We start from the raw sequence: 27,950 nt of genomic DNA, 5'->3' as shown, positions 1-27,950 counted from the left end.
CTTTGCTCTTTGGACTACTTTTCTGTATGTGTACTTATGTTGTACATACCATGCGCATTGGTCAGTTCCGAAACAGTTTTGTGGTAATTACACGTGTGTATATATAGAAATTCTTTGTTATTTGGTGCCGTTGGGGATAAAGGTATGTTGCTGTCACTTTGTTCTACTTGTAGTAAGAATTTTGGCGGTAGGCTTGAAACTATTTCATTGATTTTATAAAGCTTTTATATTCATAGTATGTAGAATCTACTAAATCTAAGTAAGCTATGATTTATATAGCTGTTGTTGACTTGCGATGTATTGTAATATACATATCGCAATTTTTAAAACTTAGATATTTGTTTCTGTCTGATATATGTTCGAGTGACTTCGAAATTTCAAGTTTACTTAAACTCGTTAATAGCTCTATCATTATTAGTAAAGTACTACTAATAAAATTTAATAACTTATATTAGGGTAGTAATAGTAAATTTAAAAGTCACATTGAAATTGCTCTTTTTTTTTTAACAACTCGCGTACATCTGTATTAAGTTCCAAAAATAAATATAAAGTCAATTATATCAATTGTCATTTGATTTACCTCTTGTTGCTGAGTTACATTAGTTTGAGGAAATTTTAATTTCTATCATTCATTAGTAACCTTAGACAAGAGCAAATTGAAACCACAAGGCTGGACTTCATTTAGTGGTGAAGTGTATGTTACACGTACGGTGTTTACATATAATAAAAGACAGCTACAAGTATCGCACGTATATTTTTGTAAGGTTATTTGAAATTAGAGAATGGGCATGCACAACATACTGAATTTTTATGAAATTAAAAAATATATGGTTAATTGTTAAATATCAATCTTTCTAGTAATATATTTTAATAACTTCAGTGTACTCGTGGTTGCAGTAGCAAAAATGTTGCTTTCTGATATTCTCACAGAATGTACAAATGCAGATGTGGTTTCCTATGTAAAATATATGTGCAGTGTCTTATATGTTAGGAAGGTAAATGTAGAATTTGCAATTTGAGAATAATTGCTGTTGCTAAGTCCTAATAGTGGCAACACCGTTTTCCAAATTGTAACTGTTAAGTTGCTCCTTTGTTACTGTGTCAAATGAGGTCAACGTTTATCATTAAAAGAGCGATAACACACTTCATTGGCTGATGAAATATTTGTATGTTGTTGCATATTTCAAACAAGTATTTCTGTTTGGCAGCTGTTACTGGGTTTTAGTTCTTATGTGTTGATCTTTGTAAGCATTTAACAATATAAAAGTAGTATGAATTAAGAAAAGGATCTCTGCATACTAGTGGATGAGTTCAATCAATCATTAGTGTCCTGTTAATAGTAGCAAAACTTGTAGAATTTTAGGGTCTATTAGTAGACATAGATTACAATTCAAACATTATAATTACCTCTACACAAGTTAAGTCTCACTTGGAACACTGTACAGTTTTCATTTTCTTATGTAAGAAAGGATATTGACTTGTTGGAAAGAGTTCAAGGAGGGCTACTAAGACTATTCTTATTTTCTCTTACTAAAGGAAGAGACATTGTGATCTTATTGAAGGTTTTTCAAGATTATTCATGTATTTGATAGGATAAAGGACTGATTGTACTTTAGGAAAACCTGTTTAAGATTTGCAAAAGATAGGTTAGGCTCCAGTTAAGGAAATTTTATTTTTCCAGTAGGTTGATTAATTTATGAAATGTGTTGTCATTTGTGGTAGCAGTGGTCAGAGCTTTACTGGAGTTTAAGAGGATTATCAATGATTTCCTGAAATGTAAGGGTGGGTTTAAATTTTTACTTAAGTGGTGTTTTTGTTATTAAACAGTATGAAAGTCTTTATTATTTCATTTTTTGATTATGATATTCTAATTCACTAAAAAACATCAATAACTGATTAAGTAACAGTACTTACTAAATGGCATTAGGAGTACAGTTCAAGTTCTACAATATTGATGTAGTCTTTCAATGCATAATTATTTATTCAGGCATAATTGTCCATTAAAAATGCATTCTGATATCTATTTAGTTTGATGGGGTTCTTTTCAAGTAATCTTCTTGTATGTGTATTACTCTGTAAAATAAGTTTCTGTAATGATGGGATCTATTTAACAAGTGACATTTGAGCTGTAGCAAACATAATATGTTGTTAAGTGTTAAGATAAGATAATAAAGCCAGCTAGATTGCCATCTAACTTAACCTATTATTACAGGAATAATGTTTTAATAATCATGATATTGTATATAATAGACTTTTGTACACTTTTTTTTCATGAAAAAACAATCTTCAATAAAGTTTTAAAATATGTCCCATGTAGAAGGGTGCAAATAGATATTTAATTTTATTTGAAAAGTGGTTTTTGTACTTTTAAGATTTTACAAATTTGTGAGATTGTTAATATTTTAAACTCATTTTCATATTTTTTGGTAAAGAAAATATAATCTTTTGCTTGGCAGAATAACTTGAAACATAAGAAGAAAACAGAAAAGATTAAAATAACAGTTCATTTTAACCCTGTGTACATGAGTGGAGCCAAAGTGTGCATGCCATGACCTTTTACAGAATACCATTCAACATGATATTATGTATGTGATGTCAGAACTGTAAATTATTCTTTTTAATTTGCACTTATGTAGCAACAATTCATGGAAGAAAGCAAATACCAAATATATAGAGATAGTGAAAGAAAATCTAAATATGTATTTTGTAGGTTCTGCAGGTTGTGCAAGTACAATATGCAAATTATGATTGACAAAAATATTTTTCTTTTGCACATAAATATTGCTCTCTGGCCCCAGAATCAGACTGAAGTCAATTCACAGTCATGTTTTGAATACAAATTCTTTTGAAACACACTTGATTTTGTGTACTAAAAGATTGCCATGTTTCATGTACACATAATACATTTGAAATTGCAGTCCAGTAAACCAACCTTGTACACATTTGGTTAACACTCTGGACACTTGAGTAAAGTCTCCTTCAATCTTTCTGTAAAATAAAAAAAAAATTCTAAAAGTATATGCTTTTCCGTGTTATTTAATGGTGTACTTTATCTAAATATTTTACACATAAATTTGAACTAGGAGAACTTAATCATTTGAGGATGTAACACATTACTAGGCAAATTTAACAAAAAAAACATGAAAGAATAAGTACTTTACTCAAACATAAGTCTAAAAAGCACTTTTGTGCTCTGGTAGTTTATATATGTTTAAACTCTTTTCACATAATTAGTATCTATGTCCTTAAGTATTTTGAATAGATGATTTGAGCAACCTTTACTCCTTGCCTGTTCTTCTGACAGCATGTCCTTGAATATAGTATAATTACAAAAGCTCTATTTAGCCTAATTTTAGAAACATTTGGTGTTAAGTTGTTGTTAATAATTTAAAAGTAATTTGACTGAAGAAAATAATATATGTATATGGTTGATAAGTTACCAATCATTATACATCTACTTAGATAAGGAAGACGTAAGAATATGGGTTATTAGAGTAAAAAAACATCTAAGCAAATTAAATAAGTATAGTGCAAGAAATCGAGGATAACAGACATTCAAAATTTGTAGTATTTATGTTGTGTATCTCCTCTTCTCAGAACTTATTTACTCTTGATCTTGTCAACTACTTGAAGCCTGCCAGTAAGTATCAAGCACTAGAGTTACACTGCATTTGCTTCCTACTTTACTAGGATTGTATTGTTGGGTGTGCAAGATAATGCAACATATATCTTTTAACTCACTGAAGATACTAGACTCTGACTGAATGACTAATCAACACAGAATTTTAGTTCAGATCAAAGAATCTGTTGTATTTTTTAATAAATTGAAACAACTTTGGATTAGATTAGTTTAATTGTTTTTACTTGTAATCTTTAATGATGCTTGCAGTGTCAGTGTAATTTTATTTTTACACACAACATGTAGACATTTCTAAGAAGTAATAATAATAAATTATAGAGAACAAAAAAAAAAGGGAAACTTCCATATTTTTGTACTACCTTTTATCTTACAGGTTATTTAATTTTGTAAGTGTTACATTCTGTATGCATTCAGTATGTGTATTGTTTTAAATCAGGGTTTGTTATTGTAGAGATTTTGCATGCAAGAATCTTGTTCCTGTATAGACCAGTACGGTAATAATGGTTGTGCAGTTAATAAAAATAATGAATTTAAATTAATGTGTCAAAAACAACCAACTAATAGAAATTAGTGTTTTTAATTATTACTGTTTTTGATTATTCCAACTATTCAGGTCTCGCGTAAGAATAATCAATCATCTGATGATTGATTAACGAATATGTTGATTGATATATTATGAAATTCCATTAATTACCCAGATGTAAATTATTTGTGTTTATGGAGATATAATGATAAAAAAAAATTGCTAGTTTTTGTTTTTTCTCAATCTTTATAACAAGATTTGATGAATGTGTCACATAACTTCTAAATTGCTGGTTGCATGACCTCTAGATGGTACCAAACATCTTCTCAGTCCCAAGATTTGCACAAAGATAAAATTTTTAACCCCACCCCTTGGGGAACCCAAGAATTTCACAAAGACTCTTTCTTCTAAACTGCTGTACTTACTAACTTCTAAATGATGCAAAACTTGTTGTCTTGGCACCAAGGTTTGCACAAAGGTAAACTATTCCACCAAAACTCTTACAGAACTTGGATATCATATAGAAACACTTATGGGAATTCCCTGAAAGTGTATCCCAAATTTCTCATTGATTTACATTAGATCATTAGTAAGTTAGCATACTAATTACAATTCATAATTTGGTTAAAAAATTAAATTCATATTATAGCAGCAATGATCAAGAAACTGAAAAAGTACGAAATAGTAGTTCAGGGATTAAATTGGAATTATAGTAGCTTTGTAAATGTGGGACATAAACCCACAATTTCACCAGTAGTAATAACAATGCTGATTCTAGAAATATTTTATCTTTCAAACTCTGTAGTGCATACTGGAGACATACACATTTTTATAATAATGGTTAGAAAATAATAACTTTTACATTCCATATAATTGTAAGAGAACTTTTTATTGTAATCAATATTTTGCCTTTGCTGCTTCTTCATAGTTAGCACATACAATTATTTTAATCTCAAAAGCTGCTGGAAAGTAAAGATGTTGGTTAAAATAAGTCCTTTTATAATTAGCTGGAGCATAAAGTTTTTTTAACTTTTATCAAAATGCTGATTCTACTTACTTTTAATTGGTTAATAGTAATAATGCAAATTACTTAAAACTCAATCACTGTAATACTTGTGCATTACCAACATATTACATTCATTAATACAGTATTGTTGTTAATCATGAGTAAAAGGAGATAAGGTGAAACTTGACTAAAAGTTTGATTTTTTTTACTTTGTTGTTGTTTATCTATGTGTACATGTATTCAAATTAAAGTAAAATTAATCTTATAATTTTTTTTAAAGTGTTCTTTTTCTTTTCATTTTCTGGACTAGAAGTCAAATCTATCTGGAAGGAGAAAGATGTCAAGAAAAAAAGAACCCTCTCGCAATTTTAAAAGTGCATATTTTCTCCATAGATACGTACCTGAAGAGGAGCTTCTATGCAAAAATGGATGTGGATTTTATGGTAACCCTATCTGGAAGGGGTACTGCTCTAGATGTTATAAAAGACTTAATCAGCACTCATTTAAACGCTCCGAATTGCAAATCGAATCATTCAAAAGGTTAGTATTTGTATTAATATTTTTTCCAGACTTATGTGGAAAATAACATTCTGTCCACTTTAGCTTTGCTTTTTCTTTTAGAAACAGTGATGTAGATAAATTCTTGTTTCCTTTTCCTTACAAATGATTATTGACTGGATGAAAGTTTTATTATAGCTCGTTTACATAAAAAGTTGTAATTTCATTATGGGTAGTTTAGAAATTTATTGTCATGAAATGTTGGACAGTTGAGAAATCTCCTTTGATGAGGTTTGATTATGAGACCCTTCATATTTGCTAGTTCAAAGGAGCTAGAGATATACTGTGCTACAAACTGTTGGCAGACATTTCCCAGTATTGCATTATAAGTATTAAGTTTGTAGAGGTTAGTTTAATTTAATAAAAATATTTAAGCAAATAGATAAAGTGCAAGCTTGTAGTATTTATATAGTTTTCCTATAATATTTTTATAAGTATATTTATCAATATAATCATAGACTAAAATAAACTATATAAAGATTTTAACTGATCACTAGTAGAGAATTCTTAGAGGACCTGAGCTAGCCACCGAGCAAGTCAGACGTGCCAATATGCTATTCAGAACGAAACGTTCATCCTCGCCAGTCAGGCCGTTAGTGCCGCCTGTAATCGTCGACGGCTTACCGCCGAACCTCACGTCGTACCAAGTCGCCACGTTGATCGCCCGAGCCAAGCCTGGGGCAACCATCGAACCGTCCAGGACCCGTATTTTACGGTTTTTTTAATTTTGTGTTTTGTTTTTTTTTCTTTCCCAGCTACTTCCGGGCACGGTCTGGGTAGACTATTCGGTGCCCAGGCGTGAAAGTGGGTTTTCTCGGGTACTCCCGCTTCCCCACAGCAAAATCTCTGGCATCGGACCTGTAGGTCCCAGCCTCATTCTGAAAAGGGCGTTTACCCAGTCAAGGGTATCTAATCAATTACAGTAAATTTTAAAACATATTCGCCCAGCCAGGGTTCTCCATCCTCGAGCCAAAGTCTGGCTCACTTCACTTTCGCTGCTTTCGTCCAGTTCTCCCGTCCTTCCTCTCACTCACAAATATTTTTGAAATGTTAAAAATAAAGTAAAAATTCCATGGATATTTTAAAACATTTCTCACGTAAGGGGACGAAGAGGAACTACAAAGTTCCTGAACACCCCAGTTGGAGAGAGAACTCTTCTGATTTCTCTCTCTCTAAACTGAACCCCTGCCACGTTAGTTTAGTTAGTTTAGTTTACTAGTAGAGATACACAAGTATTTGTAAGTGTTGCGAGGGTAGGTCAACATTATTGTTTTGTGTGTGTGTGTGTATTGGCATGGCAGAATGTCTTGTTTATAGTAGTAAAATAGACAACAAAAGACACTGGTATAAACTTGATCTAAATTGAATTTTTAATATTTCTTAGTTAAATTTGAAAGTAAATGTGATGTTACTCTACATGTTTTTATATAAATGTATTAAAATGGCCAAAAACAGGGAGTAAATGATTTTAGATATCCATTAAATTTTTGTGAAATTTTATATAGTAACTTTCAAGTTGGATAACTAAAGCGACAAAATATTTGAATACCATGGTAGTGTTTCTTTTCTTTATGAGACACGAACATGGTTTGTATGTAAATGTAATAGAACGGCGAACTTTACATTACAAGAGAATTTTGAAGGGGCTTTTATAATGATTTTACAAGTTTGGCAGAAAAAAGAATGTAGCAAAACATGCTGAATGGATCAATTGAAGGATATTTTTAAATGGATGGAACTGTGCAGATTTGGGATGTTTGAGAAATGGGGTTGGCACTGAAAAGAATTTGGAAACAGCTGAATTACACAAAAGAATATATATGTGGAAATAAACTTACCAACAAATTATGATATGTTATAAAATAATTTTAGGTTGCCATCACAGCATAATGGAAAATCAACAGAGAGCTCTTTCAGTCCTCTTGCAAAATTTTCAAACATGGTAAAGGAACTGGCCATACGTAAAGGTGAGTTTACTTCATAATATAGTGATAAATTTTCATTTCAGGTTGAATTCTAAAGCTTAGAATATATAGAGGGTTTTTGAGTCTTTTGTAATTCAACATATGGTAACCTAAATTAATTTAGGTTTATGAATAACATGACGACATTTGTGTCAGTATTACATGACAGATCAACTCTTCAATGATTGTATTAGTTTTTTTCACCAAAGGTAAAATTTAAAATATAATCTTAATGTTGGATTGTAGAATGCCAATTGCATTTTGGTTTAGAGGTTTAATTGCCATCCATGTTCAGTGGGAATCACTTCAGTTTTTATTAAGTAATATCTTTGGATAGTACATGGAGGATTTTATCAAGGTTTTGCTGAAAAATTGTGACAGCATATCTTCTGTACATTTATTTCTCCTATAGTTTTTATCCAGTGTTTAAATATAAACTTGTTGATTATTTTCCTGATAACATGTAGGACATGCACAAAAAAGAATGTATAAAAAAAAAAGCAATCAAAAATTCAATTAATCCAACAAAATGCTACTTTTTGTGTATTTTTCACCAAAATTGATAATTTGTTACCTACTTGTTCTGGTTTCTTTACTTTTAATATAGTGGCAGACAAAATCAAAGAATTATTAATCAAGTTAGAAATGTAAAAGTTAAATACCTATTTAAAAACCTATATATAAATATTTTAATTAGAATTGGAGTGGTCTTTGTGTATGAAACGATAATACTTTTTTTTTATTATTTTTAATATTGCATTAGAACAGCCTTGTTACTTTTCAAACCTATCAGAGTAATGAAGTATAAAACTAGTGCATTTCCTTTCTTTAAGAACAATGGCAGTTGGCAACACAATGTTTTCTCAGCAATTTTTATTTTGTCTTCAGGAATAACAGCACACCCAGGAGAAAAAAAACAGTGTCGTATGAGGTTTGAAAGTCAGTGTTTTCATGACTTTGTAGAGCTACTGAAACCACTAAAAGAATCTGCAGTGCAAGAAGTGAAGAAGCATGCACAGTTCTTAATACATAAAATTCAGAAGTGCTCAGAGTGGACTGTAAATGACTTATCAGAATTAATTCAGGACTTTTATCAGTCAATGAAAGAAAGATTTGAAGTACATCCAATTTTTGAAGGTAACTGAAATCCACATGGAAAAATTGGTTTGTCTTTCAATTTGCATATTGAAATTTTTCCATTGTTTTCATAATTATAAATGTGTTATGTAAGTAAATTTATAGTCTATTTTCCTTCATTTAAATTTCAACCTATTTCTCTGGTTTTCTCCTTTCATCTTACAGTTTGATAAATCTTAATTATAATGTAATTTGTGAAATCTTTCTGGTGGTTAAGTTTAGTAAATAGTTAGGCTCCATAATTTGTTACTTGTATGCCTAAAATGTTTGTATCAATAATTTGTGAGAAAAAATAAGAAGAAAATTTCTTATTTCAAATTTTTATTATGTATAAAATTATCCTAAGAATTCTCTGTTCAGAGTTTTCAATCAAGAAGGAAGCTATGTAGCTGGAATAAATAAAAAAGAACAACAAAAAACTTGTAGACTTTATCCCCAAAAGGTAGGTTTTTAAGTTAAAATTGGCACCAAAATTAATCTAAAATTATTACTAAAATGGAACAAGTCAAAAATGTATTGGCCTGAGCAAAATAAACAGAGCAGTGTTTTTAGCTTTTGGCGAAGGATTTTTACTGGAAACAGATTGTTTCTACACGTATTAACATAACTACTTATAGGTAGCTAGTTTGTGCCAGTAATTATACAAGTTGGCATCCACACAGAGCCACCACACTGTTGTGGATATCATAAAAGAAAGGAAGTTAAACCGTGACAATCCCAGGATTCAAGAAGTTTACCCAACATATTAGTATTTTATTTTCTTTAAAAAAAAATGCTGTTTTCAAGAAAACAGATCAGTTTCTTGATGTGTGGGCAGTTCAGATTTGATCTGAATAAATGACTTATTAAGGATGCTTGAAAAAACACTAATATGTTTAATCTATAATTTTTTGCATTAAGTACTATGTCAAGAAAGTAGGTGTGAATTTAAGTTCAAACTCTCTTGGAATTTTTTATGTCCCCATGTAAGAAATGCCCCCTGGTCATCCCTAAACATTGTTGTGCATGTGATTCCTCAAAACAGAATAGCATGAACTTTCAGATGAGTTGTGTATGCAAGTTGCCTAACAACAAGAGTCAGTAAACAACACTATTCAAGATTAAACACATAATATAGTATTGGTTTTTCCAAAAGTTCCTGATGTACAAATTCAGTATGGGAGTTTCCCATATTAACTGTCAAAGTGAAATATAGGATTCAAAATGTCAAATGTGAAACTGTTTGCAAAGGTTGCTTCTAAGAACAAAAACATGTTTATAGTTACCTTTAATAGTAAGTATTGGATAAGGTGTTTGCAATGTAAAAATAAAGGTTGGGTAGCAAGTGTCTTTATTGTTCAACATTAAGCATACTTAGTGTGGATTTTGCTTTTTGTTTTTCCCCCATTATATATTTAATAATGTTTTTATAAACTACATTTACACATTTTCTGTATTACATTCAGCATGACATTTACCATTTCATAGTGCACATTTTTTTATCTGTATCTATAAGTGTGATAGAGAGAAGTGATTATAATTGATATCATTCATTGTAGAGTAATCTGGGTCAAGGAAATTTGTCATGCTGCTGTGAAGATGATCCTTGAACTCGTCAAAAATGCAATACTTTCCCTCATGAAATCAAGATTAAGTCACAAGAACCAGCTTGTTCTCAGCAAGCATAGAACTATCAATTTCAGTACATGCTTAAACTGAAACGTGTTTATTGAGATTTTATCAAATCTTTTCTTCCTGAAGTAATGTACAGATATTTGGTTATTCAATTATTATCCCTTCTTTGTTAAGTATATCACACAAAGCATTTGTTTTTAACCTTATAATTACTTATAAAAGGATTTAAATCACATTGAAAAAAAAATTACTCGTATACCAAACTGTAAACTTTTTTGGTTATAGGATCCCTTATAACATATGAGTCCTGTATAAAAATGATGTAAAAACAATAAGAACCAAAAAAAAGTCAGTGTTTGCAAGTAATCTTACTAATTACTGCTTGTGACCCCTTGTGTAATTTTACATAAAAAGTGTATGACTTCACTCAACTTTTGAAGCATTATTTGGCCATTCCAGTAATGAATTATGTGGAAATAAGTTGGTAATTTGAGAATTATAATTTACTGCATGTTACATATTTAAAAAAAAAAAAAATTATCAAATTTGTCTTCAAATGTTATTAATGCAATTTAAAGTGAAGGTTCCAAAACTTTTATTTCATGTATTGTTGATAAAACTTTGTCTTTCTTTGTTTCAGAGACGTTTTGCTCTTCTTCTTTTGTAGAAAATTTACTTCAAGTATTTAATTATGACAGTTGTTTTTAAAACAGTATTTAATGACAAAAATAGACTTATTTTTTGCCTAATAAAGGCAAAACTTCATAAAATAAGTAATTAAAAGTTGTGTAAACTAGTCCGCATCATGACTTGATCCTTTAAAATGTTTGTTTGTCTGTAATTAAGCTATCTGTGTTGCACCCACCATGGGTATCAAATCCTGGCTTTTAGCATTATAAGCTTTCAGACTAACTGCTGAGCCACTAAACTTATGACATGTTATAAAATAGCATAGATTATTGTGAGAAAAAATAAGAAGGAAATTTCTCATTTCAAATTTATATTCACAAAATTATTTTAAGAATTCTTTGTTCAGAGTTTTCAGTCAAAAAAAAAGCTACATGGCTGGAATAATTAAAAAACAACAACAAAAACTTGTATTATAGCATTGACCTGAATAAGCATGAAGATTTGTCATAAGAATAATAAAAACATTATTGTAATATATGCATAATTGTGAGTTATCATGTCCTTATTTTATCATGAAACTGGATTATCAAAACTTAAACTGCTACTTATCTATGTTTTTATGAAAAGGCAAATTCTCTATCCATTATTATATTTATAGAATAGAGGTTATTTCAGATATTTCTCTTTGAAGCTGAGGTTTTACGTGTGATCTCATTTTCTGTTTTAAAAACTGTGCAAGCTTAACCAGAACAATATTTAATTTTTGTACATGTTCTTTCTGTTTGGAAACAGTAAGTGTCACCTAGATATCTTTTATAATAAATTTGTTTGATTCTTTTGAATACTAAGTCATGCAATATTTTTTCATAATAAGGTAAGAACAGGTTCAGAATTTATTAAGCATTAATGAATTTACTTATTTCGTTCAGCTTTCTGTTTATGAACAGCTATAAATCTCATTTTTATGGATTGTATTTATTATGCTTGTTTCAATATCAAAACAATTCCTATTTACAAATATATCTACAGATAAAACACTAACACTTCTACCTAACCATTTTGAAAGTGTTGGACTTAACTACAAAACATTTTCACACTGTGTTTAATCAAGGTGCATGATGAGATAAACAGAGGTGTTATGGGATCAAGATTAGTACTAGTTATTGCATTATATTAATTATGAGATATATGATCAGGTAGCTGTAGTTTTTGTGAGGCCTAGACTAGCATCAGTCCTGGCTAATCTATTTGTATTTTATGATGAAAAATGTTGGATGAATGAATGTTTGGAAGAATTCAAGCCAATTTATTACAAAAGAATTATAGGTGACATTTTTATATAATTTTTTTTATTTGAATGCACCACATTTTATTATTGACTCTAAAATTTTGCTGCTTTAGTGTTAGTTTAGCACTCTTTGTTTTATAGTAATGTTTGTTGTTTGTTTTAAAATCCTGGGGGTAGAAGCATTTTTTATTTTTCATTTGTGTTGCACAGTGTGCTGAAAATTAAGAAATATAGATTATCATACCATGCTCATTCAGTTTTCAGGCCTGGATGAATAAGACTATCAGTGAAAATCCTGAGAGCATTTCTGATTACATTTTTCACCTTTGTAATAACATTTCATGCTGATTCTTTACTTTTGATACATATTGGTGTATATTTGAGTTTGATTACATTCATATTTGGTGTATTTTGTTATTGAACTTACCAGGCCTGGCAACTCTTATATATAAAAAAAAATAATTTAAATGAGTATAGTGTAGTGGATATGGCTGTACATGTATTATATTATATCTTTCATGTATGTGTATTTTTTTACAATGCAGTTGCCAATTATTGTAATAACTGATAAATTATCATTTAGTATATTAAGTACTTAACAAACCTACTGATGTCCTAAACATCCTTATTTTTTACTGTATACCTACCATGTTAGCTTGTGCATTAATACATTGTTTTCAAAAGTTGAAAGAACTGGAGTTTACGATAATAATCTTGTACATGAAGTTCTTTACCAAAAAATGAAAATAAATACTATAATCCTGACATTTTCTAATGCAGATTGTAGCCAGGAGAACATTGAAGGACTAATGAACTTCACAGAAAAATATCTGTTGACAAGGTTGTACAAAGTATTGTTCACCCATTTCTCCTCAGAATATGAAGAAAATGATTTAGCCATTCAGAAGTGGATTCAAAGCCTCAGTTGGATTACAGCACAGCATCTGGACTTTTATATTGATGAAACGGTTCCAAAAGTTCGAGATCTCATTGATAGAGCGATCACAAGTTTGTAATATTATTAGTCTTTAGTTGTTCAGAATGAAAAATTACACAATACATATAGTGTATGGAAGTATGAATTATTAGAATTATCTTAATTTGTGGTGCAAATGCACTTTAAAGCTAGAAATATGTCAAATAACAATTGTGTTGGCATTGTAATCAAACAAATGTTGAAAAGTTATGTTTTGTTATTTTGAAAATAGACTTAATTATATACATAAGAAAATTCTAGTCATCAAAAGAATAACAACAAAATAGTTTTATTTGGCTAAGTGTGATTGATTGCAACTTATTATAAATATTCTTTAACACTGGATATTTAAATGTCCTGATTTGATAAATAGAAAAGTTTCATGGTTTGAAATTGTGTGATAAAATATTGGGAGCATCAATAGTGCTCATTTTGGTATACATGCTGAAAGTTAAGGTGTTTATTAAAAATCTTAAGTATGTAACTGGTGATATGTGTGTTTTGTGTTACTCACTTGTAAATACAGCTTCATAACTTTAGTATTACTTCCAGTACAGTAATATTACATTACCTCTATTTACATAAATAGCTATTCTCATTCAGTGCTGCCATCTATATGCAAAATTTTTTCACATGCCATAAGCCTTGAGCTCCCATGTACCTTACAGTCAACTGATGTACCCTGATCATCCTCTTTCTTTATCTCATACACAATTTTCCTGTCTTAATTTTACCCTGTTGACTCTCCTATGATACTTGTCTACTATCCACCTACTTTCTGAGGCAATCCCAGAGACCCTGAGGGTTTATCTAGGAATTGCCTCATCCTGGTTATCTCTATGTTTAATTTTTTTTTTTTTTACTCTTTAATTACACACATGTTTTCTCTGTTGTTGGTATCTGCTGAAGAGGAACATAGTCTTGTCCAATGTTTGTTTACCACCTACTTATCTTGGAGACTTGTGTATAGCCCCATTCTTCAGCAGTTTGTTTTTAGTAATATTCTTGAGACTTTGGAATTTTGTGTCAAGTTGGTGCAACAGCAAATTGCCCTTTCTCCTATGGTGGATCATTTGTTTTATTCTGAACCTAGACATGCCTCTATTATTGTTTTGTCTCCAGTTATTTTTCAGCCCTTACCTTTTTATCCTTCCAGGGGTTCCTCACCTCATTGTTTTGTTTGATACAGGTGGACACATTGCCAAGAGTACTAGTGACTGCCCAGTGGTATCTCACTTGGCTAATTTCATTCTCCTTTGGTGACTTTTTGTCATGAGATCTGTGGATTATTCAGGTTTTTCTTTTTAAGGGGTTTGTTGTATAATTTCTTTCCACTCCTTTGTTATCTCATATACCCATTTCTTTTCCATTGTCTTGTAATTCTGCCACTAGTCAGTATCTGTCCAAGTCTGAGGCAGTACGAGATCTCTCCCAGCAGCCAAACAAACCTGTCAGTCATCCTCCAAGTTTTTATTCCAGGCTATTTCTGGTACTCAACAAAACAGGGAACTGGCTATTTGTTATATATTTCGTTTTGCTACCTCAGTTTAGTATGGAGTCTTTTCTCAACCTTTGGTGGGCTTTTTCTCCAGGTTTGTTGATGATCAAAGTAGACATTAAGAATGATTACTTGAATATCCTGATATCTTGTCAGTCATCTTGGAGTAGTTTATCAAATTACACCCTACCCTTCAGGCTGGGTTTGACCCCATATATCTTTTGTTGGGTGGTCAAGGCATTTCCAACATTTACATGCTTGCATTTTCATCATTATATAAATGATTGGCTTTTGTTAGCTCATTCCAAGTAGAAGTTCATCCATCACACTCATTTGCTGCTTCTGGAAACAGCTAGTGTGGTCTTATTACTCAAATTGGAGAGAGAATTCCTTATAACTACCCAATATGTTGTCCATTTGGGTGTCTTTTCAACACTCATCTCATTTGGGCCCAACCATCTTCTTTCTCACATCTTTTGATGGAGCTTACAGTTCTCCATGTCCTTACTGCTTCTTCTCATACAGTTGAAAAGGTTCTATTGCTTTTGAAGAAGTGACCTTCACTAGAAACCCTCATCCCCTTGAATCAAGCACAAATGCAGTCTCTTCTGTGGACTCTGCATGACCAATGAAATTTTCTATGGGATCTATTGGAGGCTCCTATTACCCTTCCCTTATAGATGATCTGCATTTGTGGTTGGACAAGGCCCACATGTTTGTAACTATTTTGATTTCTTCTCCTCATCAGGTTTTACATATCTTCATGGACAATTCCTTTCTGTGTTTGAGGCTTGGGTCAATGAGCATGAACCTTCATATCAGTGGTCTCTCTCCAACCAAAAGATCTTGGTGATCATCCATGCCAATCCATATCAAATTCTTTTGATTGTGCCTTACTAGGCAGCACAACCTTGATATCTGCTGGTGCTCCAGTTCCAGTCTGCCCCCTCTTATTCCGTCCCTTCTACATCAACCTCATAGGCATTTTCTGCAGCTCTTCATATCCTGAGTTTTTATGCCTGGTTTTTTATCTGATCCTTGGCAAAGAGCTCCAGTTTGACCTGTTGGATCACTTATCTTTCCTTGTAAAATTCACCTTTCCTATACAGGTGTTTAGCAACATAAGTGGAACATTTTCTACCAATGGTCATTGGGTCAGAGGTTTTCATTAACAAAACCCATTATTCCTCATATTGATTAGTGAAACATTTTTATATTATTGTTATTTATTTTACCTTAACTAACCTAAAATATTTGTATTTTTACATTTTAGATACTTTTATAATAGTAAATAAAGAATAAACATGAAAAATGAGACATGAAGTACTTACCTAAGGCTTCTCTTTATTTTTTTATGATAACGATATTAATACACTAAAGAATTTTTATTTGAGTAGATAATGCACCAAAGAATAATAGCATACAAAAGGAGACAATTTCTCTTAACTAGTACAGTTTTTCCCAGTTTTCTAACTATATGACAAGAGCTATTATGTATTCATCTAAGGTAATCATTATCTTCCCCATAGAAACAAAGCTTTTACTAACAGTGAAACTGACAATTCTTTGTTCATAAAACAACATATGTCATTTTGTAGCTGAAGATCTTGGATTTCTTTTAGTTATAACAGAACTATTAACAAATCCTGAAAGGTGGAATGTAATGTGTGGGGTGTGGCAAGAAGGGTCTGATATTCTGTATGATGGCACTGCAATCAAACAAAATTGAAAGCTATAAAAATTGTTTGTCTGAGCAATGGCAGTTTTATAGCAAGTAATTTATGTTAAATTTCATTCTTACTTGAGGGATGGTGAAAAATAAAATTGAGAAGAGGGTATGCCTAAAGAAAATATCACATTTCTCACACTAGGTTAAATTCAGGATTTTTTTAATATTGGCTTTTGAAACTAAGAACTTGAAACTCATATACAATGAAAATATGGGCTGTTAGTTACAGTTTTATATTATACTAATTGGTGTAACATAAACAGAAAGTAGTTTTATGACATTTTGAATGCAAGTCACTAAATCCTTGTGACATGAGCAGTAAAGGATGTCTGAGCAGAGAGAATTAATTTAATTGGCTTATTCTTTATTATTGTCATCTTCATGTAATTTGTTTTATGTGTCTTCTTGTCAAATCAGGCACCTTACCTCCAGACATCTCCATCATCCTTTAGAATAAATTTTTAGATCTGGCATGTATGTTATTCCACCTATATTGAAAATTTACTATCTGCATCAGATTGTTGTAACTTCATATTGTTGTCTCTTGCCTGTAACCATTCTTCAGAGTTTGGTAAGACTGTGACTGACTGAGTTATCATTTATATCTTCTTTTTCAGGGATGTTTCCTCTGTTTTTTTTAATAACTGGATCCTTCTCTGCAGGGAGTGGTGCCTAACCAGGTATGCTTCTCATATCCAAATCTGCACTGTCAGGCCTTGTTGACTGCTTGTTTATAATTTTTTTGTCTGTAACAAGCTTACTGTTGAGATTTGTTTATTCACAAGGTCACTTGTAGGTTTGTTTTTGTGATATTTTTGCTTTAACATGCCTCTTCTGGATTGTACTCACCCCTAGACTTTACAGGTAAAGCAGATGAATAAATCACTTATGGTCTACTTTTTAAAATAAGAGCTTTACTGGTCACCTGTTACACTGTCTCTGTTGTCGTTTTTCCAGATTCTTCACTATATTTTCTTCCAGTGGAGTATGGAAGTCCTTACTACTTTCCAGTTCCAAAGTCATCCTCTTAAATGTGTTAATGATAAACGATACATATAATGATAAAACCAGTCTGTTGATAGTAGGGCAGCAGTTTTCTGCTGGTGTAGATGACAATATATCTTCTAATATGATACTCCATCTCTTTATGGGGTTATCCAAGGGGATGAGGTAGCTTTGGAATAATGAGCCATCACAATTAAGAATTCACCCCTTCATTTGGAATCCCTCATACTATCAGATAGCTGTTAGTTCCCAGTGGTTGGGTTTTGTATTTAGAGCTGAATCAATCAACATAAGTCCTCACACACATATTACTTGTGCCTGGTTCCTCATTGAAATATATTCTTGTTTCTCCATCTGCATTGTGGGTCTTGATGGAGATACTTGCAGATTAATATGGTTCTACTTCTTATGCTGTGTCTTAATGATTATTATTCTGAGAATGTTATTGTGCTGAGGTCAGCTCCTGTTGGATTGGTTTTGACCGAAATAGTTTGCATTGCAGATACATCTTTACAGTATTGATCACCTCAATGTTGGGTTTCCAGATCAACCAATCAATTTCTCATATTGGTACCATGTATCCCGTTTCTAGATTGAGAGGTTAAAGATTTCTTCTGGTCTGCTAAACTTGAGGTGAAGGTGGCATGACCCTCTTTCCTACCCTCATAAGGATGTCATTTTCTGGCAACTTAAGTTTTAAAAGGAATTGACTTGATGTCACACCCTAGACACTCTACACCTAGGGGCACATCCTTTTACTTTCACCTATGTTCCCATACTCTGTGGGGTTGAGATTTGTTGCATTGTGGTTTGGACCCCCTATCCCACCATTGTTCTCTCCCATAGGGATGTGCTCCTTCCTTTTCTTCAACCATACATGAGACACTTCATTTAAAATTGGGCAAAGAATATACCTGATACAGATGTGATGCAGTCTCCCACGTACGATCCTCTCCTTTGAGGGTCTATCCTTTTGGGGTGTTCTTTGTATGCTTTTCAGAAATGGTGCTTCTGTTTTTCTATCACATAAGTCCTTCCACCTATTCAATGTGGAATTCTGGCTATTTATGTTAGTGGAGGCAACTTATCATATCGAAAGTTATGATTTTCCTATAACTGTAGAATATATTTCTCATAGGTACTTACTCCTTTTACACTTACCACCTTTCCTCCCCACTGAAAACCATTGCTTCCATTTTCTGCCAAAATTCAAAGATATAGTTTGGTAGAATCAAGTAGAGGTAGTCAAGAGTGTATGTCTCACTCTTATTGGTGGAGGGATGTCACATGGTGATTTATATGCTAGACATATTTGAATCAGTTGTAAGGTACCTGGGAGCTCAAGGATGTTGCATGTAAAAAAAAAAAAGTGTTTTATCTATAGAAGGTAGCACTGAATGAGAATTGCTTATATATTAACATGTACATTGATCTTAAGCACAACAAAGAGAAGATCAAAATATTTTTAGCATTTTATTAACATTGTCAGTTTTTGAATATGCTGAGAACTTTGTCTATATATTAATCTTAGATATCATTGAAATGGATTCTAGAAGGGCATCTCTAGACAAAATAGACTGCATTGTTCACTGTAGCCATCACATCCTCAATTTCATCCAGGCGTGTCAGAATGAACCAGCTGGTGCTGATGAGTTTTTTCCTGCCTTGGTATTTATCATTCTGAGAGCAAATCCCCCACACTTAAAATCTAACATAGAGTACATTACAAAGTTGAGTGCTCCAGGCAAACTGATGAGTGGTGAAAGAAGTTATTACTTTACTAACTTAGTAAGTATTACCATAATATCTTTAGTCTTTTTTTCTTTTTTTTCCTACAGGACGAAAGTTGTATATACAAAGGAAATTGAGGTAATAAAGTACTGAGTTAGATGGGTGGTCAATTCAATGTGACCAGTATTTTTGTACTTTTGTCTGAATTAAAAAATTTATCACATGATAGTTTACCTAAGAATTTTGAAAAATTGAATATAATGTATATTCACAAAAACCATCTTAAAAATCAGATTTGTTTTTGAAATGCTGCTCAACCTTCTATCTCAGCAGCTAATACTGTTGAAATATTGATAATAGCAAAAATGTCTTTTTTTATTTGTTAGACAAAATATCATATTCAATGATTTGTTCTTCATATTATTATTCATATTCTTGTTACACAAGTCTACAGGAAAAAAAACAGTTAATCTTATGTTCAAACCTCCTGAAAACTTATGCACAGGATTATTTTGTTGATTCTTGAAAAAGGAGAGATTTTATCAGTTTTTTCATGTTACTGGCCATGTTTCTCTTCAAAGCTATTCAGTCACTGAAACCTACAGCAAAAACAGCTAGGTATATTGTGCAAAAATATATGTGCAGCTACTAAATAAACTCCTACAAAGGCCATTTTTAAGTTGATTTTTGATAGTTGAGATTTTCACACTCTAAAATTTTCTGTGGTATTCTTCATTATGAACATAAGCTTTTTGAAGGCAATCAAACATTCCAGAAATGTAGAAGCCATTTAAACACCATTATATTTCAAAATACTTTGTTTTATTAGAGTAAATAATGTGTATACTTATCTTATGCCTTTTTGTTATTGGTTATAGTTTAACAAGTCAGTACAGAAAAAAAAAACATGAATATTTTACTGAATTCTGGATAATAATAACAATGAATTCAGTATTAACTAAGTATGTAATACTGTTTTAAAAATACAAATATTATATTTACAAACCTACACCTACTTATTAAGAAAGCATTAACAAAGTTGTAAATAGTGTCTACATTATTTGACTTGTAGCTTGAGAAAAAAAAATGTTCACTATTTCCAGTCTTGTTTGTTTACCGTTTTTTTTTAAAGGCCATAGTTGTAGCTTGAAAATATAATCTTTGCATTTTGATTCAACTTGTTTCTGTATTTTGTTTTAATTATCTTGTTTGATATTTAGAATGATGTACTTAAATGTAAAGGTATAGAAAGTTAAATTTCATAAAGCAATCTTTACAACAATTCCTAGTCCAATTTTCATAAATTGGCAAACGTTTTACTATTTAAGTATACTTGACTTAGCAGTTTTATTTTCAATCATACATCAGAAAAATAGTAGGATTAGTTAATCAGCAGCTTTTTTCACTAGTTTTACCATTTATAATTGTACAATGATCTCATGTATTAAATTTTGTAACACAAGTAGAAGCATTTCAAAAATTGTGATAGGATAATGCATTATAGGCCATGACCTATAAATATATATCATGTGGCTGACTAGGATTAAAACTCACAAACATGATTAATTTATAATGGAAGTCAATTGCTCAGAAGTACATGTTATCTGCATACAGGACTTTGTAAAACTGCTATTACAAGAACATTACAATCCTATGGTACCTAAGAGTGAATCCCTATAATTTTCCAAACTGAAGAGACATGACAAGCATTTGGATTACACAGTTGTCATCTGTCCAGAATGTAATTTATGGCTATTCGCCTCCTCATTTGAAGTCCAGTTTCATTTGAATATTGATGCCCTCACCAGCCTCAGTACAGAGCAATAATGGGATATTTGTAATGATGAGAAAACCCACTTGTAAAGAAAAATATATATGTAAAAATGGCTGGTATGGGTTGAGAAAATTTTCTTTATGTAGAGGATATAGTTCTTCAGAGAATTTTCAAACCCTAATGCTATATGAACCAAAACATGTGGTTGCCTGGTGTGCAAAAGTATGTTAAGCCTCTGTTGCACTGCCATGATTTCTAATGAGTCAATCAAAGCATCTGTTTCCTTCAGTGAATAACCTTTTGGATCAAGAAAATAGCTTCAATCCTTAGAAAAAAAATTTTTATTCTCTAGGCAAGTTTGACACCAATTACTTAGAAAGAGAGCAATATTTGTTTTTGTATTTATTTCTTTATAAATCTTACCTTTTAAGGATTCATTAGCATTTAAGCTGTGATAAACCAAACTTTTGGTAGTATTTAACCTTTGTTTTTCAGTGCTGTGCTGTTGCTTTTATTGAGGGTCTCACAGCAAAATCACTTAATTTAAGTGAGGATGAATTTGATCGCTATGTTTCGGGAGTGGCACTGCCCCCAGGTAGCTGTGAACAGAATGTGTATCTCTGTGAAGGTCTTCGTATTATGTATCAGAACCTAGCTACTTTGTCAGACTTACAGCAACGTCATGAGAAACTACAGGCTGAAGCAATATCGCTTCGGGAAGATATAAAAGAATTCAAGGTCAGGAAAATTTATTTAATAAATGAAATGTAATTTTTTTTCCTGATTAATGTAAGTGTATATAAAAACTGACAGAACTAAAATGGGCATTCTTTAGTGATGGCATAAATATTGCTATAACAGAAATCACTATAAATACTATTTCAGTAGAAATTAGCATTTATAATATTTTAATCTCCTATATAAAACATTATATATTTAAACTGTGGTTTGTTAGTCTTGTTTTATTGCAACTAAGAGAAAAAATTATAATTTGTAATATTGTTTTTAGCTTATAATATAACACACATTCCTTTTTATACTCTTAACATCTTGATTTAATGGTTTGTCATTAAATTTACAGGAAATTATTGCAAAAGAAGTAAGTACCACTTCTACCAAAACTATGTACCTTAATCAGCCATTTATGATTCCTCCTTCAGTGAAATGGGCACAACTGTCATCTGTTTTCCATGAACACACAGTACAAGATGAAACAAAATATATGTATCCAGCTGATATTTACCTGACTAAACCCACCTTGATTGACCAGAATACTGAACAACAACCTGTAGATGATATGAATTGTCTTCCACAGGATAACTAAATTGAGGAAATTGCTATTTCTTCTGCATTAAAACCAGTAGTAGTGTTTCAAGACAGCCATGACTCAACAATATAACTTAAATAAAGCATTGGAAATAATTGAAACTACTGATGAATATAGAACTTGGGAAAATTATAGCTGTAGGATCTTATCAAAAAGTGCTGTGGAAGAACAGGATAACTCAGCCTTAAGTTGCAAAAATTGCATTAAAACACAGAGAATAAGAAGGCAGTTGCCTAACAATAATACTGTAATGTAAAACACAACAGTTGTTATTTAAATCCAGCAAAAACGTTATTGTTTTTTTGAAGTGCATGATCTGAGTTTGGATTGTAGTGTATCAGATGTTTGTATATATTAATTTTAACTTAGTTGTCTTTATATGACTTGTTTTAACTGTGATTAGATAGAATGTCACCAAGATAACCATAAATTCTTAAGAGTCCGTATTGGTGAGTGTTTGACATTCCAGTTTTTAAAAAATTGCTGACAACTTTGTACTTATTTATATATTTAACCTTTTATTACATAGAAATTGCTTGATTTAGACACTTTGTATATGATGTAGCTAAATGTTTATTTGATCTCATGGTCCCACCCATGTTAACAAATTACAGAGATGAAATGTTAAATGTATCACATCATTTAAGTGTAAAATATAGCAAAAAGTTATTTAACAAACTAATTTTTATTCAGACTTTTTTCTTCCTTTTCTGTTTCATTTTCCCATGTCTAAAGTAATATTTATAATGTTCTTGTAAGAAATTGCTAAGGCTTATTTTTAAGCATTGTTTAGAAATAAGCTTTATTAATCAAATATTTTGGGGTTTGTTGTTTTTCTAAACTTTACTTAGGTTTTTCTGATGTTTTGTATCTATTTCTTTGTAGTTGTACTAACTTTGTTTAAAAATTGGGAGCATGTTGATTTGTTTTTCTTGTACATTGAATAGTATCATGATTAAACTTGGAAGTATGCTGCCACAAGGTACATTTTGCACTTAAGGTGGTATTGCTGCATGTTAATTGCTAAAATCACCCACATGATAATATTTTATTAGTTTAAGGTTGGTGCTTGTGGAGAGATTTTAAACAGTTTCAATGCATTTTTGTATATTTGAAGGTAGGATCCTAACCTTGCTGCTGAGTTTATTTTTGAAACATGACTGTGATTTTTAGTTAGTACAAAAATAATGCAGACTTCTTGGAAACATTAATATTCATGAAACTATGGTACAAATAAACACCACCTGAAAGTCTTTTAAATATTGACCATAGGAAGAAATAATAGTGTGTGTAAAAAAGAAATATTTTTTGTAATGATATAAAAATACAGGAAGTAGTGTCTTCATATGTATTGTTGCAATGAATATAAATATATATATGTGTTTCATTCCTGTAAATAACCATTTAACATTACTGTAATGTTAAATTTTACTGTAATTTTCTACAGTAATGTTAAATGGTTATTTACAGGAATGAAACATGTATATATACTTAATGTAGTGTCTTCATATGTATTGTTGCAATGAATGTAAATATATATGTTTCATTCCTGTAAATAACCATTTAACATTACTGTAGAAAATTTATCATTTGAATAATACTGCTAACCAATAAAATCTGTTACTTGATTATTCATCATTTCACCAAGTGATAAATATGATCCTACAAACAACCAATTAAAATTAGATCAGTGCTCAGAATTTCCAAAGAATATTTAAGAGAAGAAATGTACAACAAAGATATAAAGGTTCATGTTTAGTCATTTTTATCCTAATAAGTTTCTTATTCTATCTACATATTTGAGAGGTGGATATTATATATAGTTCCTGTATAAACTTTTTGTACAACAAATGTTTGGACAAAAAGTATGGTAAAACACTAAGTTTTACTTCCATTTAAGTTCCTTGAAGTAAATGTGAACCAAAGTTTATCTTAGATGCATATAACATTTTATATTCGGATTTTTCGCATCTATTTATTTCTCAGGGTGATTATAAATGTGGTTAAAAATCGATAATAATTAGTTGTTAAGGTATTATAATTGTTTGAGGATATAAATAAATGGTAGCTTTGTTAACATTAAAAAAATAAGTACAAATTAAATATCTTATGAGCATTGCTGACTTCATTACTCTGAAGCATTTGTTTTACCTCAAGAAGACAGTTCTAATGCACTGTTTGTCTTTCAATTAATTATTAGATGAAAATGGTACCTCATTTTGTAATAGAAATATTTAAATTTGATATGTGTACTTTTTATATTTAATAACTTAAACGAATTATATGGAATTTTTATTTCTCTACTTTTATGCATTAATGTGTAAATGTACTTTATCTGAAACTTTTGCATTAATAAATCTTTTATTGAAATTTTTAAAAAATTGCTTTTTAATTATATTTCATGTAGTCACTGTATTAAGTTACTTAAATAGCTAATAATTTTGACTTAAAAACTAACATGGTTTTATCATCATTTAACACTGTTTAAAAACAATGAAAAGCCTTAGTATTTAAATATTTTCATTGTTGATGATAAAGTTACATTTTATATACAGTCAGTTTTAATTCGATTGATGTTTATTAACATATTTTTCTTCATTCTTTACTAACTGCAATATGGAATGCGTAAAAGCCGGAACCATACGAAAGTGACCGGATGAATCGTTTAATCAACTATACCGTATTTTCCGGTTAATAAGCCGAGGCCAATTTTCAGCTCTGAAAATCAGGGTTTTTGCTTATTACCGCCCAATAAGCCGAAGCCATTTTTAAGAAGTGACAAGTTTCTTCAAAATGATTTCTTAGTCTCGTTTCAGCGTCAGCATGCATGATGTGTGTGATCATTGGCGTTCTGTAGTAAAGCAGAACGTGTCGTATTGAGACAGAGATGGAATCAATATGTCATTCGTTATTGGCTCCACTCACTGTAATTAGGTAACCAATGAAATTCCAGAAACAACGTTTCACTGTAGTCTTAACGTGCTTTGCTGATGGGACAAAATTACCGCCTATGGTAATTTTCAAGAGAAAAACATTTCCTAAGAAGAAGAAATTTCCGAAAGGAGTGATCGGCCAATAAGCCGACCCCCAAAAATCAGGTCCAAAATTTAGGGCCAGAAATTCGGCTTATTAGGCGGAAAATACGGTAATTCCCATAGAAAATATACCCGATGCTTTCTCTTTCTTCTGTTTGCATAAAATCATTGTGAATTCGCATTTCATAATTCATAAAGACTGCTGGAACTACACAAAAAGTACTCTGACGGGTTATTAAAATCCGATCGCCTTAAAAAGCCACATCAAATGCTTTCCTTTGTTTCTGCCCGCATAGAACCATAACATTATTGTGAAAACATAGTTCGTGTTGTCTTATATAATAAAAATGTTGCCGGATCAACGCAAAAGTCTATCGTATCTGAAGAATAAGTGAAATCCCATCCAAGGTAAAAATTGCGGAATGGGCCATAAAAACAAGTAATCGATTTAAAAATATAAAACTATCTTTATATATAACTAAAATCGTAACAATTGCAATCATTGTAACAAAATTGATTTGTATCTAAATAAAAATGTTTGAGGGGGAACACAAAGTATTAGGAAAATTGCAAAAGGCGTCAATTTTAGATATAAGCAACGTGATTTACCAAAAATGTCCATGGCCAAGCGCGTAAGGCGTGCGACTCGTAATCCGAGGGTCGCGCTAAACATGCTCGCCCTCCCAGCCGTGGGGGTGTTATAATGTAACAGTCAATCCCACTATTCGTTGGTCCAAGAGTTGGCGGTGGGTGGTGATGACTAGCTGCCTTCCCTCTAGTCTTACACTGCTAAATTAGGGACGGCTAGCACCGATAGCCCTCGAGTAGCTTTGTGCGAAATTCCAAAACAAACAAACCAAAAATGTTTCATTCTCCATTACGTAACAATTCGGTACGTTTGATGAAACAGTCGAGTTGTACGTTGGAAACGTGCGTGGATTCCCGAATGGGTTATTGTAACTATCACCATAAAACTTAAGGAAATAACATGAGTTACGCGTTCAATGAAGCATTGATCTTATAGCTTTGAGCTTTCTGTTAGCCACTTTTATTTTCCAAAATGTATTAATTAGGTTTATTAAATATTTTTATTACTGTATTTATCCTGTAATTTATTTACGTGCGACCTTCGTTGATTTTATCATGCGATTTTCCTTTTAATTGCTAGTGTATTGATTCATTATCCTATCAGTGGTCCTGTCACCACTGACCACTTAGTGGTTTGAAACTAAATTAAGAAGTAATATACTGTAAATATATTGCAATAATTCGGCGTGTGAAATAGTTCGAATACCACGTGTATTACTTGTGGATTAGTCTCACATCATACATCTTCAACAAAATGTGTGTAGGTTATGATAACAGTCTTCAAAATTTTCGTGGTATTCAAAACATCCTTAACAGTTTAATACATTATTGTAAATTTTTGTCTAAATATTTGCAATATTTTCGAGGTTTAATTTACATTTCATAAAGCCGGAGGAAAGGATTACACAATAGAAGACCAATATCTCTTTAAAAATTGGTAATTAAATTAGTTTCGGTAAATGATTAATATTTTTTATCTCGATTGTCCCTTAACACAAGTCATTTCAAAGTCAGTACACGATAGCACCTTTTTATATAATAAAACTAGTAATTAAACTAAAAAGACTGAAATAGTGATGAAGAAAACTTATTACAAGAATGGTAATTTATCAGTGGAAACCATTAGCAACAGAAAATGAAGAGCTCAAATATAATATATTGCTCTGTTTTATCATATTTTAAATAACTGCAGAAATAAAGGATAGCACGTCAAAATATAGTTTAGTACTTTTCTGAATGAGTTTCATTGACAAAAAGTGTGCAAGGTTACTATAAAGATTTTTTTCTTTAAGATTATAATAATAAATTGACCAGTATTATTAACAAGAACACAAGAAACTCGATGGTCTATGAAACAGTATTCCTAAGCGTGCGTGTGTTTTTTTTTTCTTATAGTGAAAACACATCGGGCTAGCTGCTGTGTCTACCGAGGGGAATTGAACCCCTGATTTTAGTGTAGTAAATCTAAAGACTTGTCACTGTCCCAGTGGGGGACATCTTCCTAATCCTCAACATAGCACTGAATACAATAGCGAATTCAATATTTAAGTGAAATTGGTGAAACATAATTGTGTTAAATGCAGTAACTAAATGAAAGGAGCACAATTTCCTCAGGCTGACAGTATTACAAAGAGTGTCATGAAAATGAAATACAGAAAAATAGCATTAATTAATCAGAAAAAGGAATAAAGTGACACTGATATAAAACAAACGAGGCTAAAGTGTCTTACATACATTTAGGACAATTATACCTTCTTCTAACGATTTCTTATAATACATTCAAGGTGATATCAGTCATGACATTTTCCTTCCCACAGAGCCATCGTACAATGTTTTGGTTTTCATATATTGTTCACCCAATAAGCACATAGACTATCTTAATGCTAAGTTCTTTGAAACTGCATTGGCGAGTAAGGATATTAATTTC

The 27,950-nt window shown here is 31.3% G+C and overlaps 1 protein-coding gene across 1 annotated transcript; it reads left to right on the top strand.

The window, feature by feature from the left end:
• LOC143244730 (rab5 GDP/GTP exchange factor-like) lies at positions 1-24,781 on the top strand. Its single transcript, XM_076489920.1, has 8 exons — positions 1-142; positions 5,480-5,709; positions 7,600-7,694; positions 8,580-8,828; positions 13,141-13,368; positions 19,100-19,356; positions 21,569-21,811; positions 22,155-24,781. Exons 2-8 carry the CDS (start codon positions 5,507-5,509, stop codon positions 22,395-22,397), a joined length of 1,518 nt encoding a protein of 505 aa, XP_076346035.1. The 5' UTR covers positions 1-142; positions 5,480-5,506; the 3' UTR covers positions 22,398-24,781.
• Positions 24,782-27,950: the final 3,169 nt, after the last annotated feature.

The sequence above is a fragment of the Tachypleus tridentatus genome, chromosome 2 (assembly GCF_004210375.1).
Source record: "Tachypleus tridentatus isolate NWPU-2018 chromosome 2, ASM421037v1, whole genome shotgun sequence".
Lineage (NCBI taxonomy): Eukaryota > Metazoa > Arthropoda > Merostomata > Xiphosura > Limulidae > Tachypleus > Tachypleus tridentatus.
This window is presented reverse-complemented; position numbering and strand designations above follow the sequence as displayed.

Bases quoted from the DNA above. Each gene is read 5' to 3' on its own strand.
- LOC143244730 (XM_076489920.1), top strand. From the start codon at position 5,507: ATGTCAAGAAAAAAAGAACCCTCTCGCAATTTTAAAAGTGCATATTTT. The intron at 5,710-7,599 runs GTTAGTATTTGT...AAATAATTTTAG, and splicing joins CAAATCGAATCATTCAAAAG to GTTGCCATCACAGCATAATG. The intron at 8,829-13,140 runs GTAACTGAAATC...TTTCTAATGCAG, and splicing joins AGTACATCCAATTTTTGAAG to ATTGTAGCCAGGAGAACATT.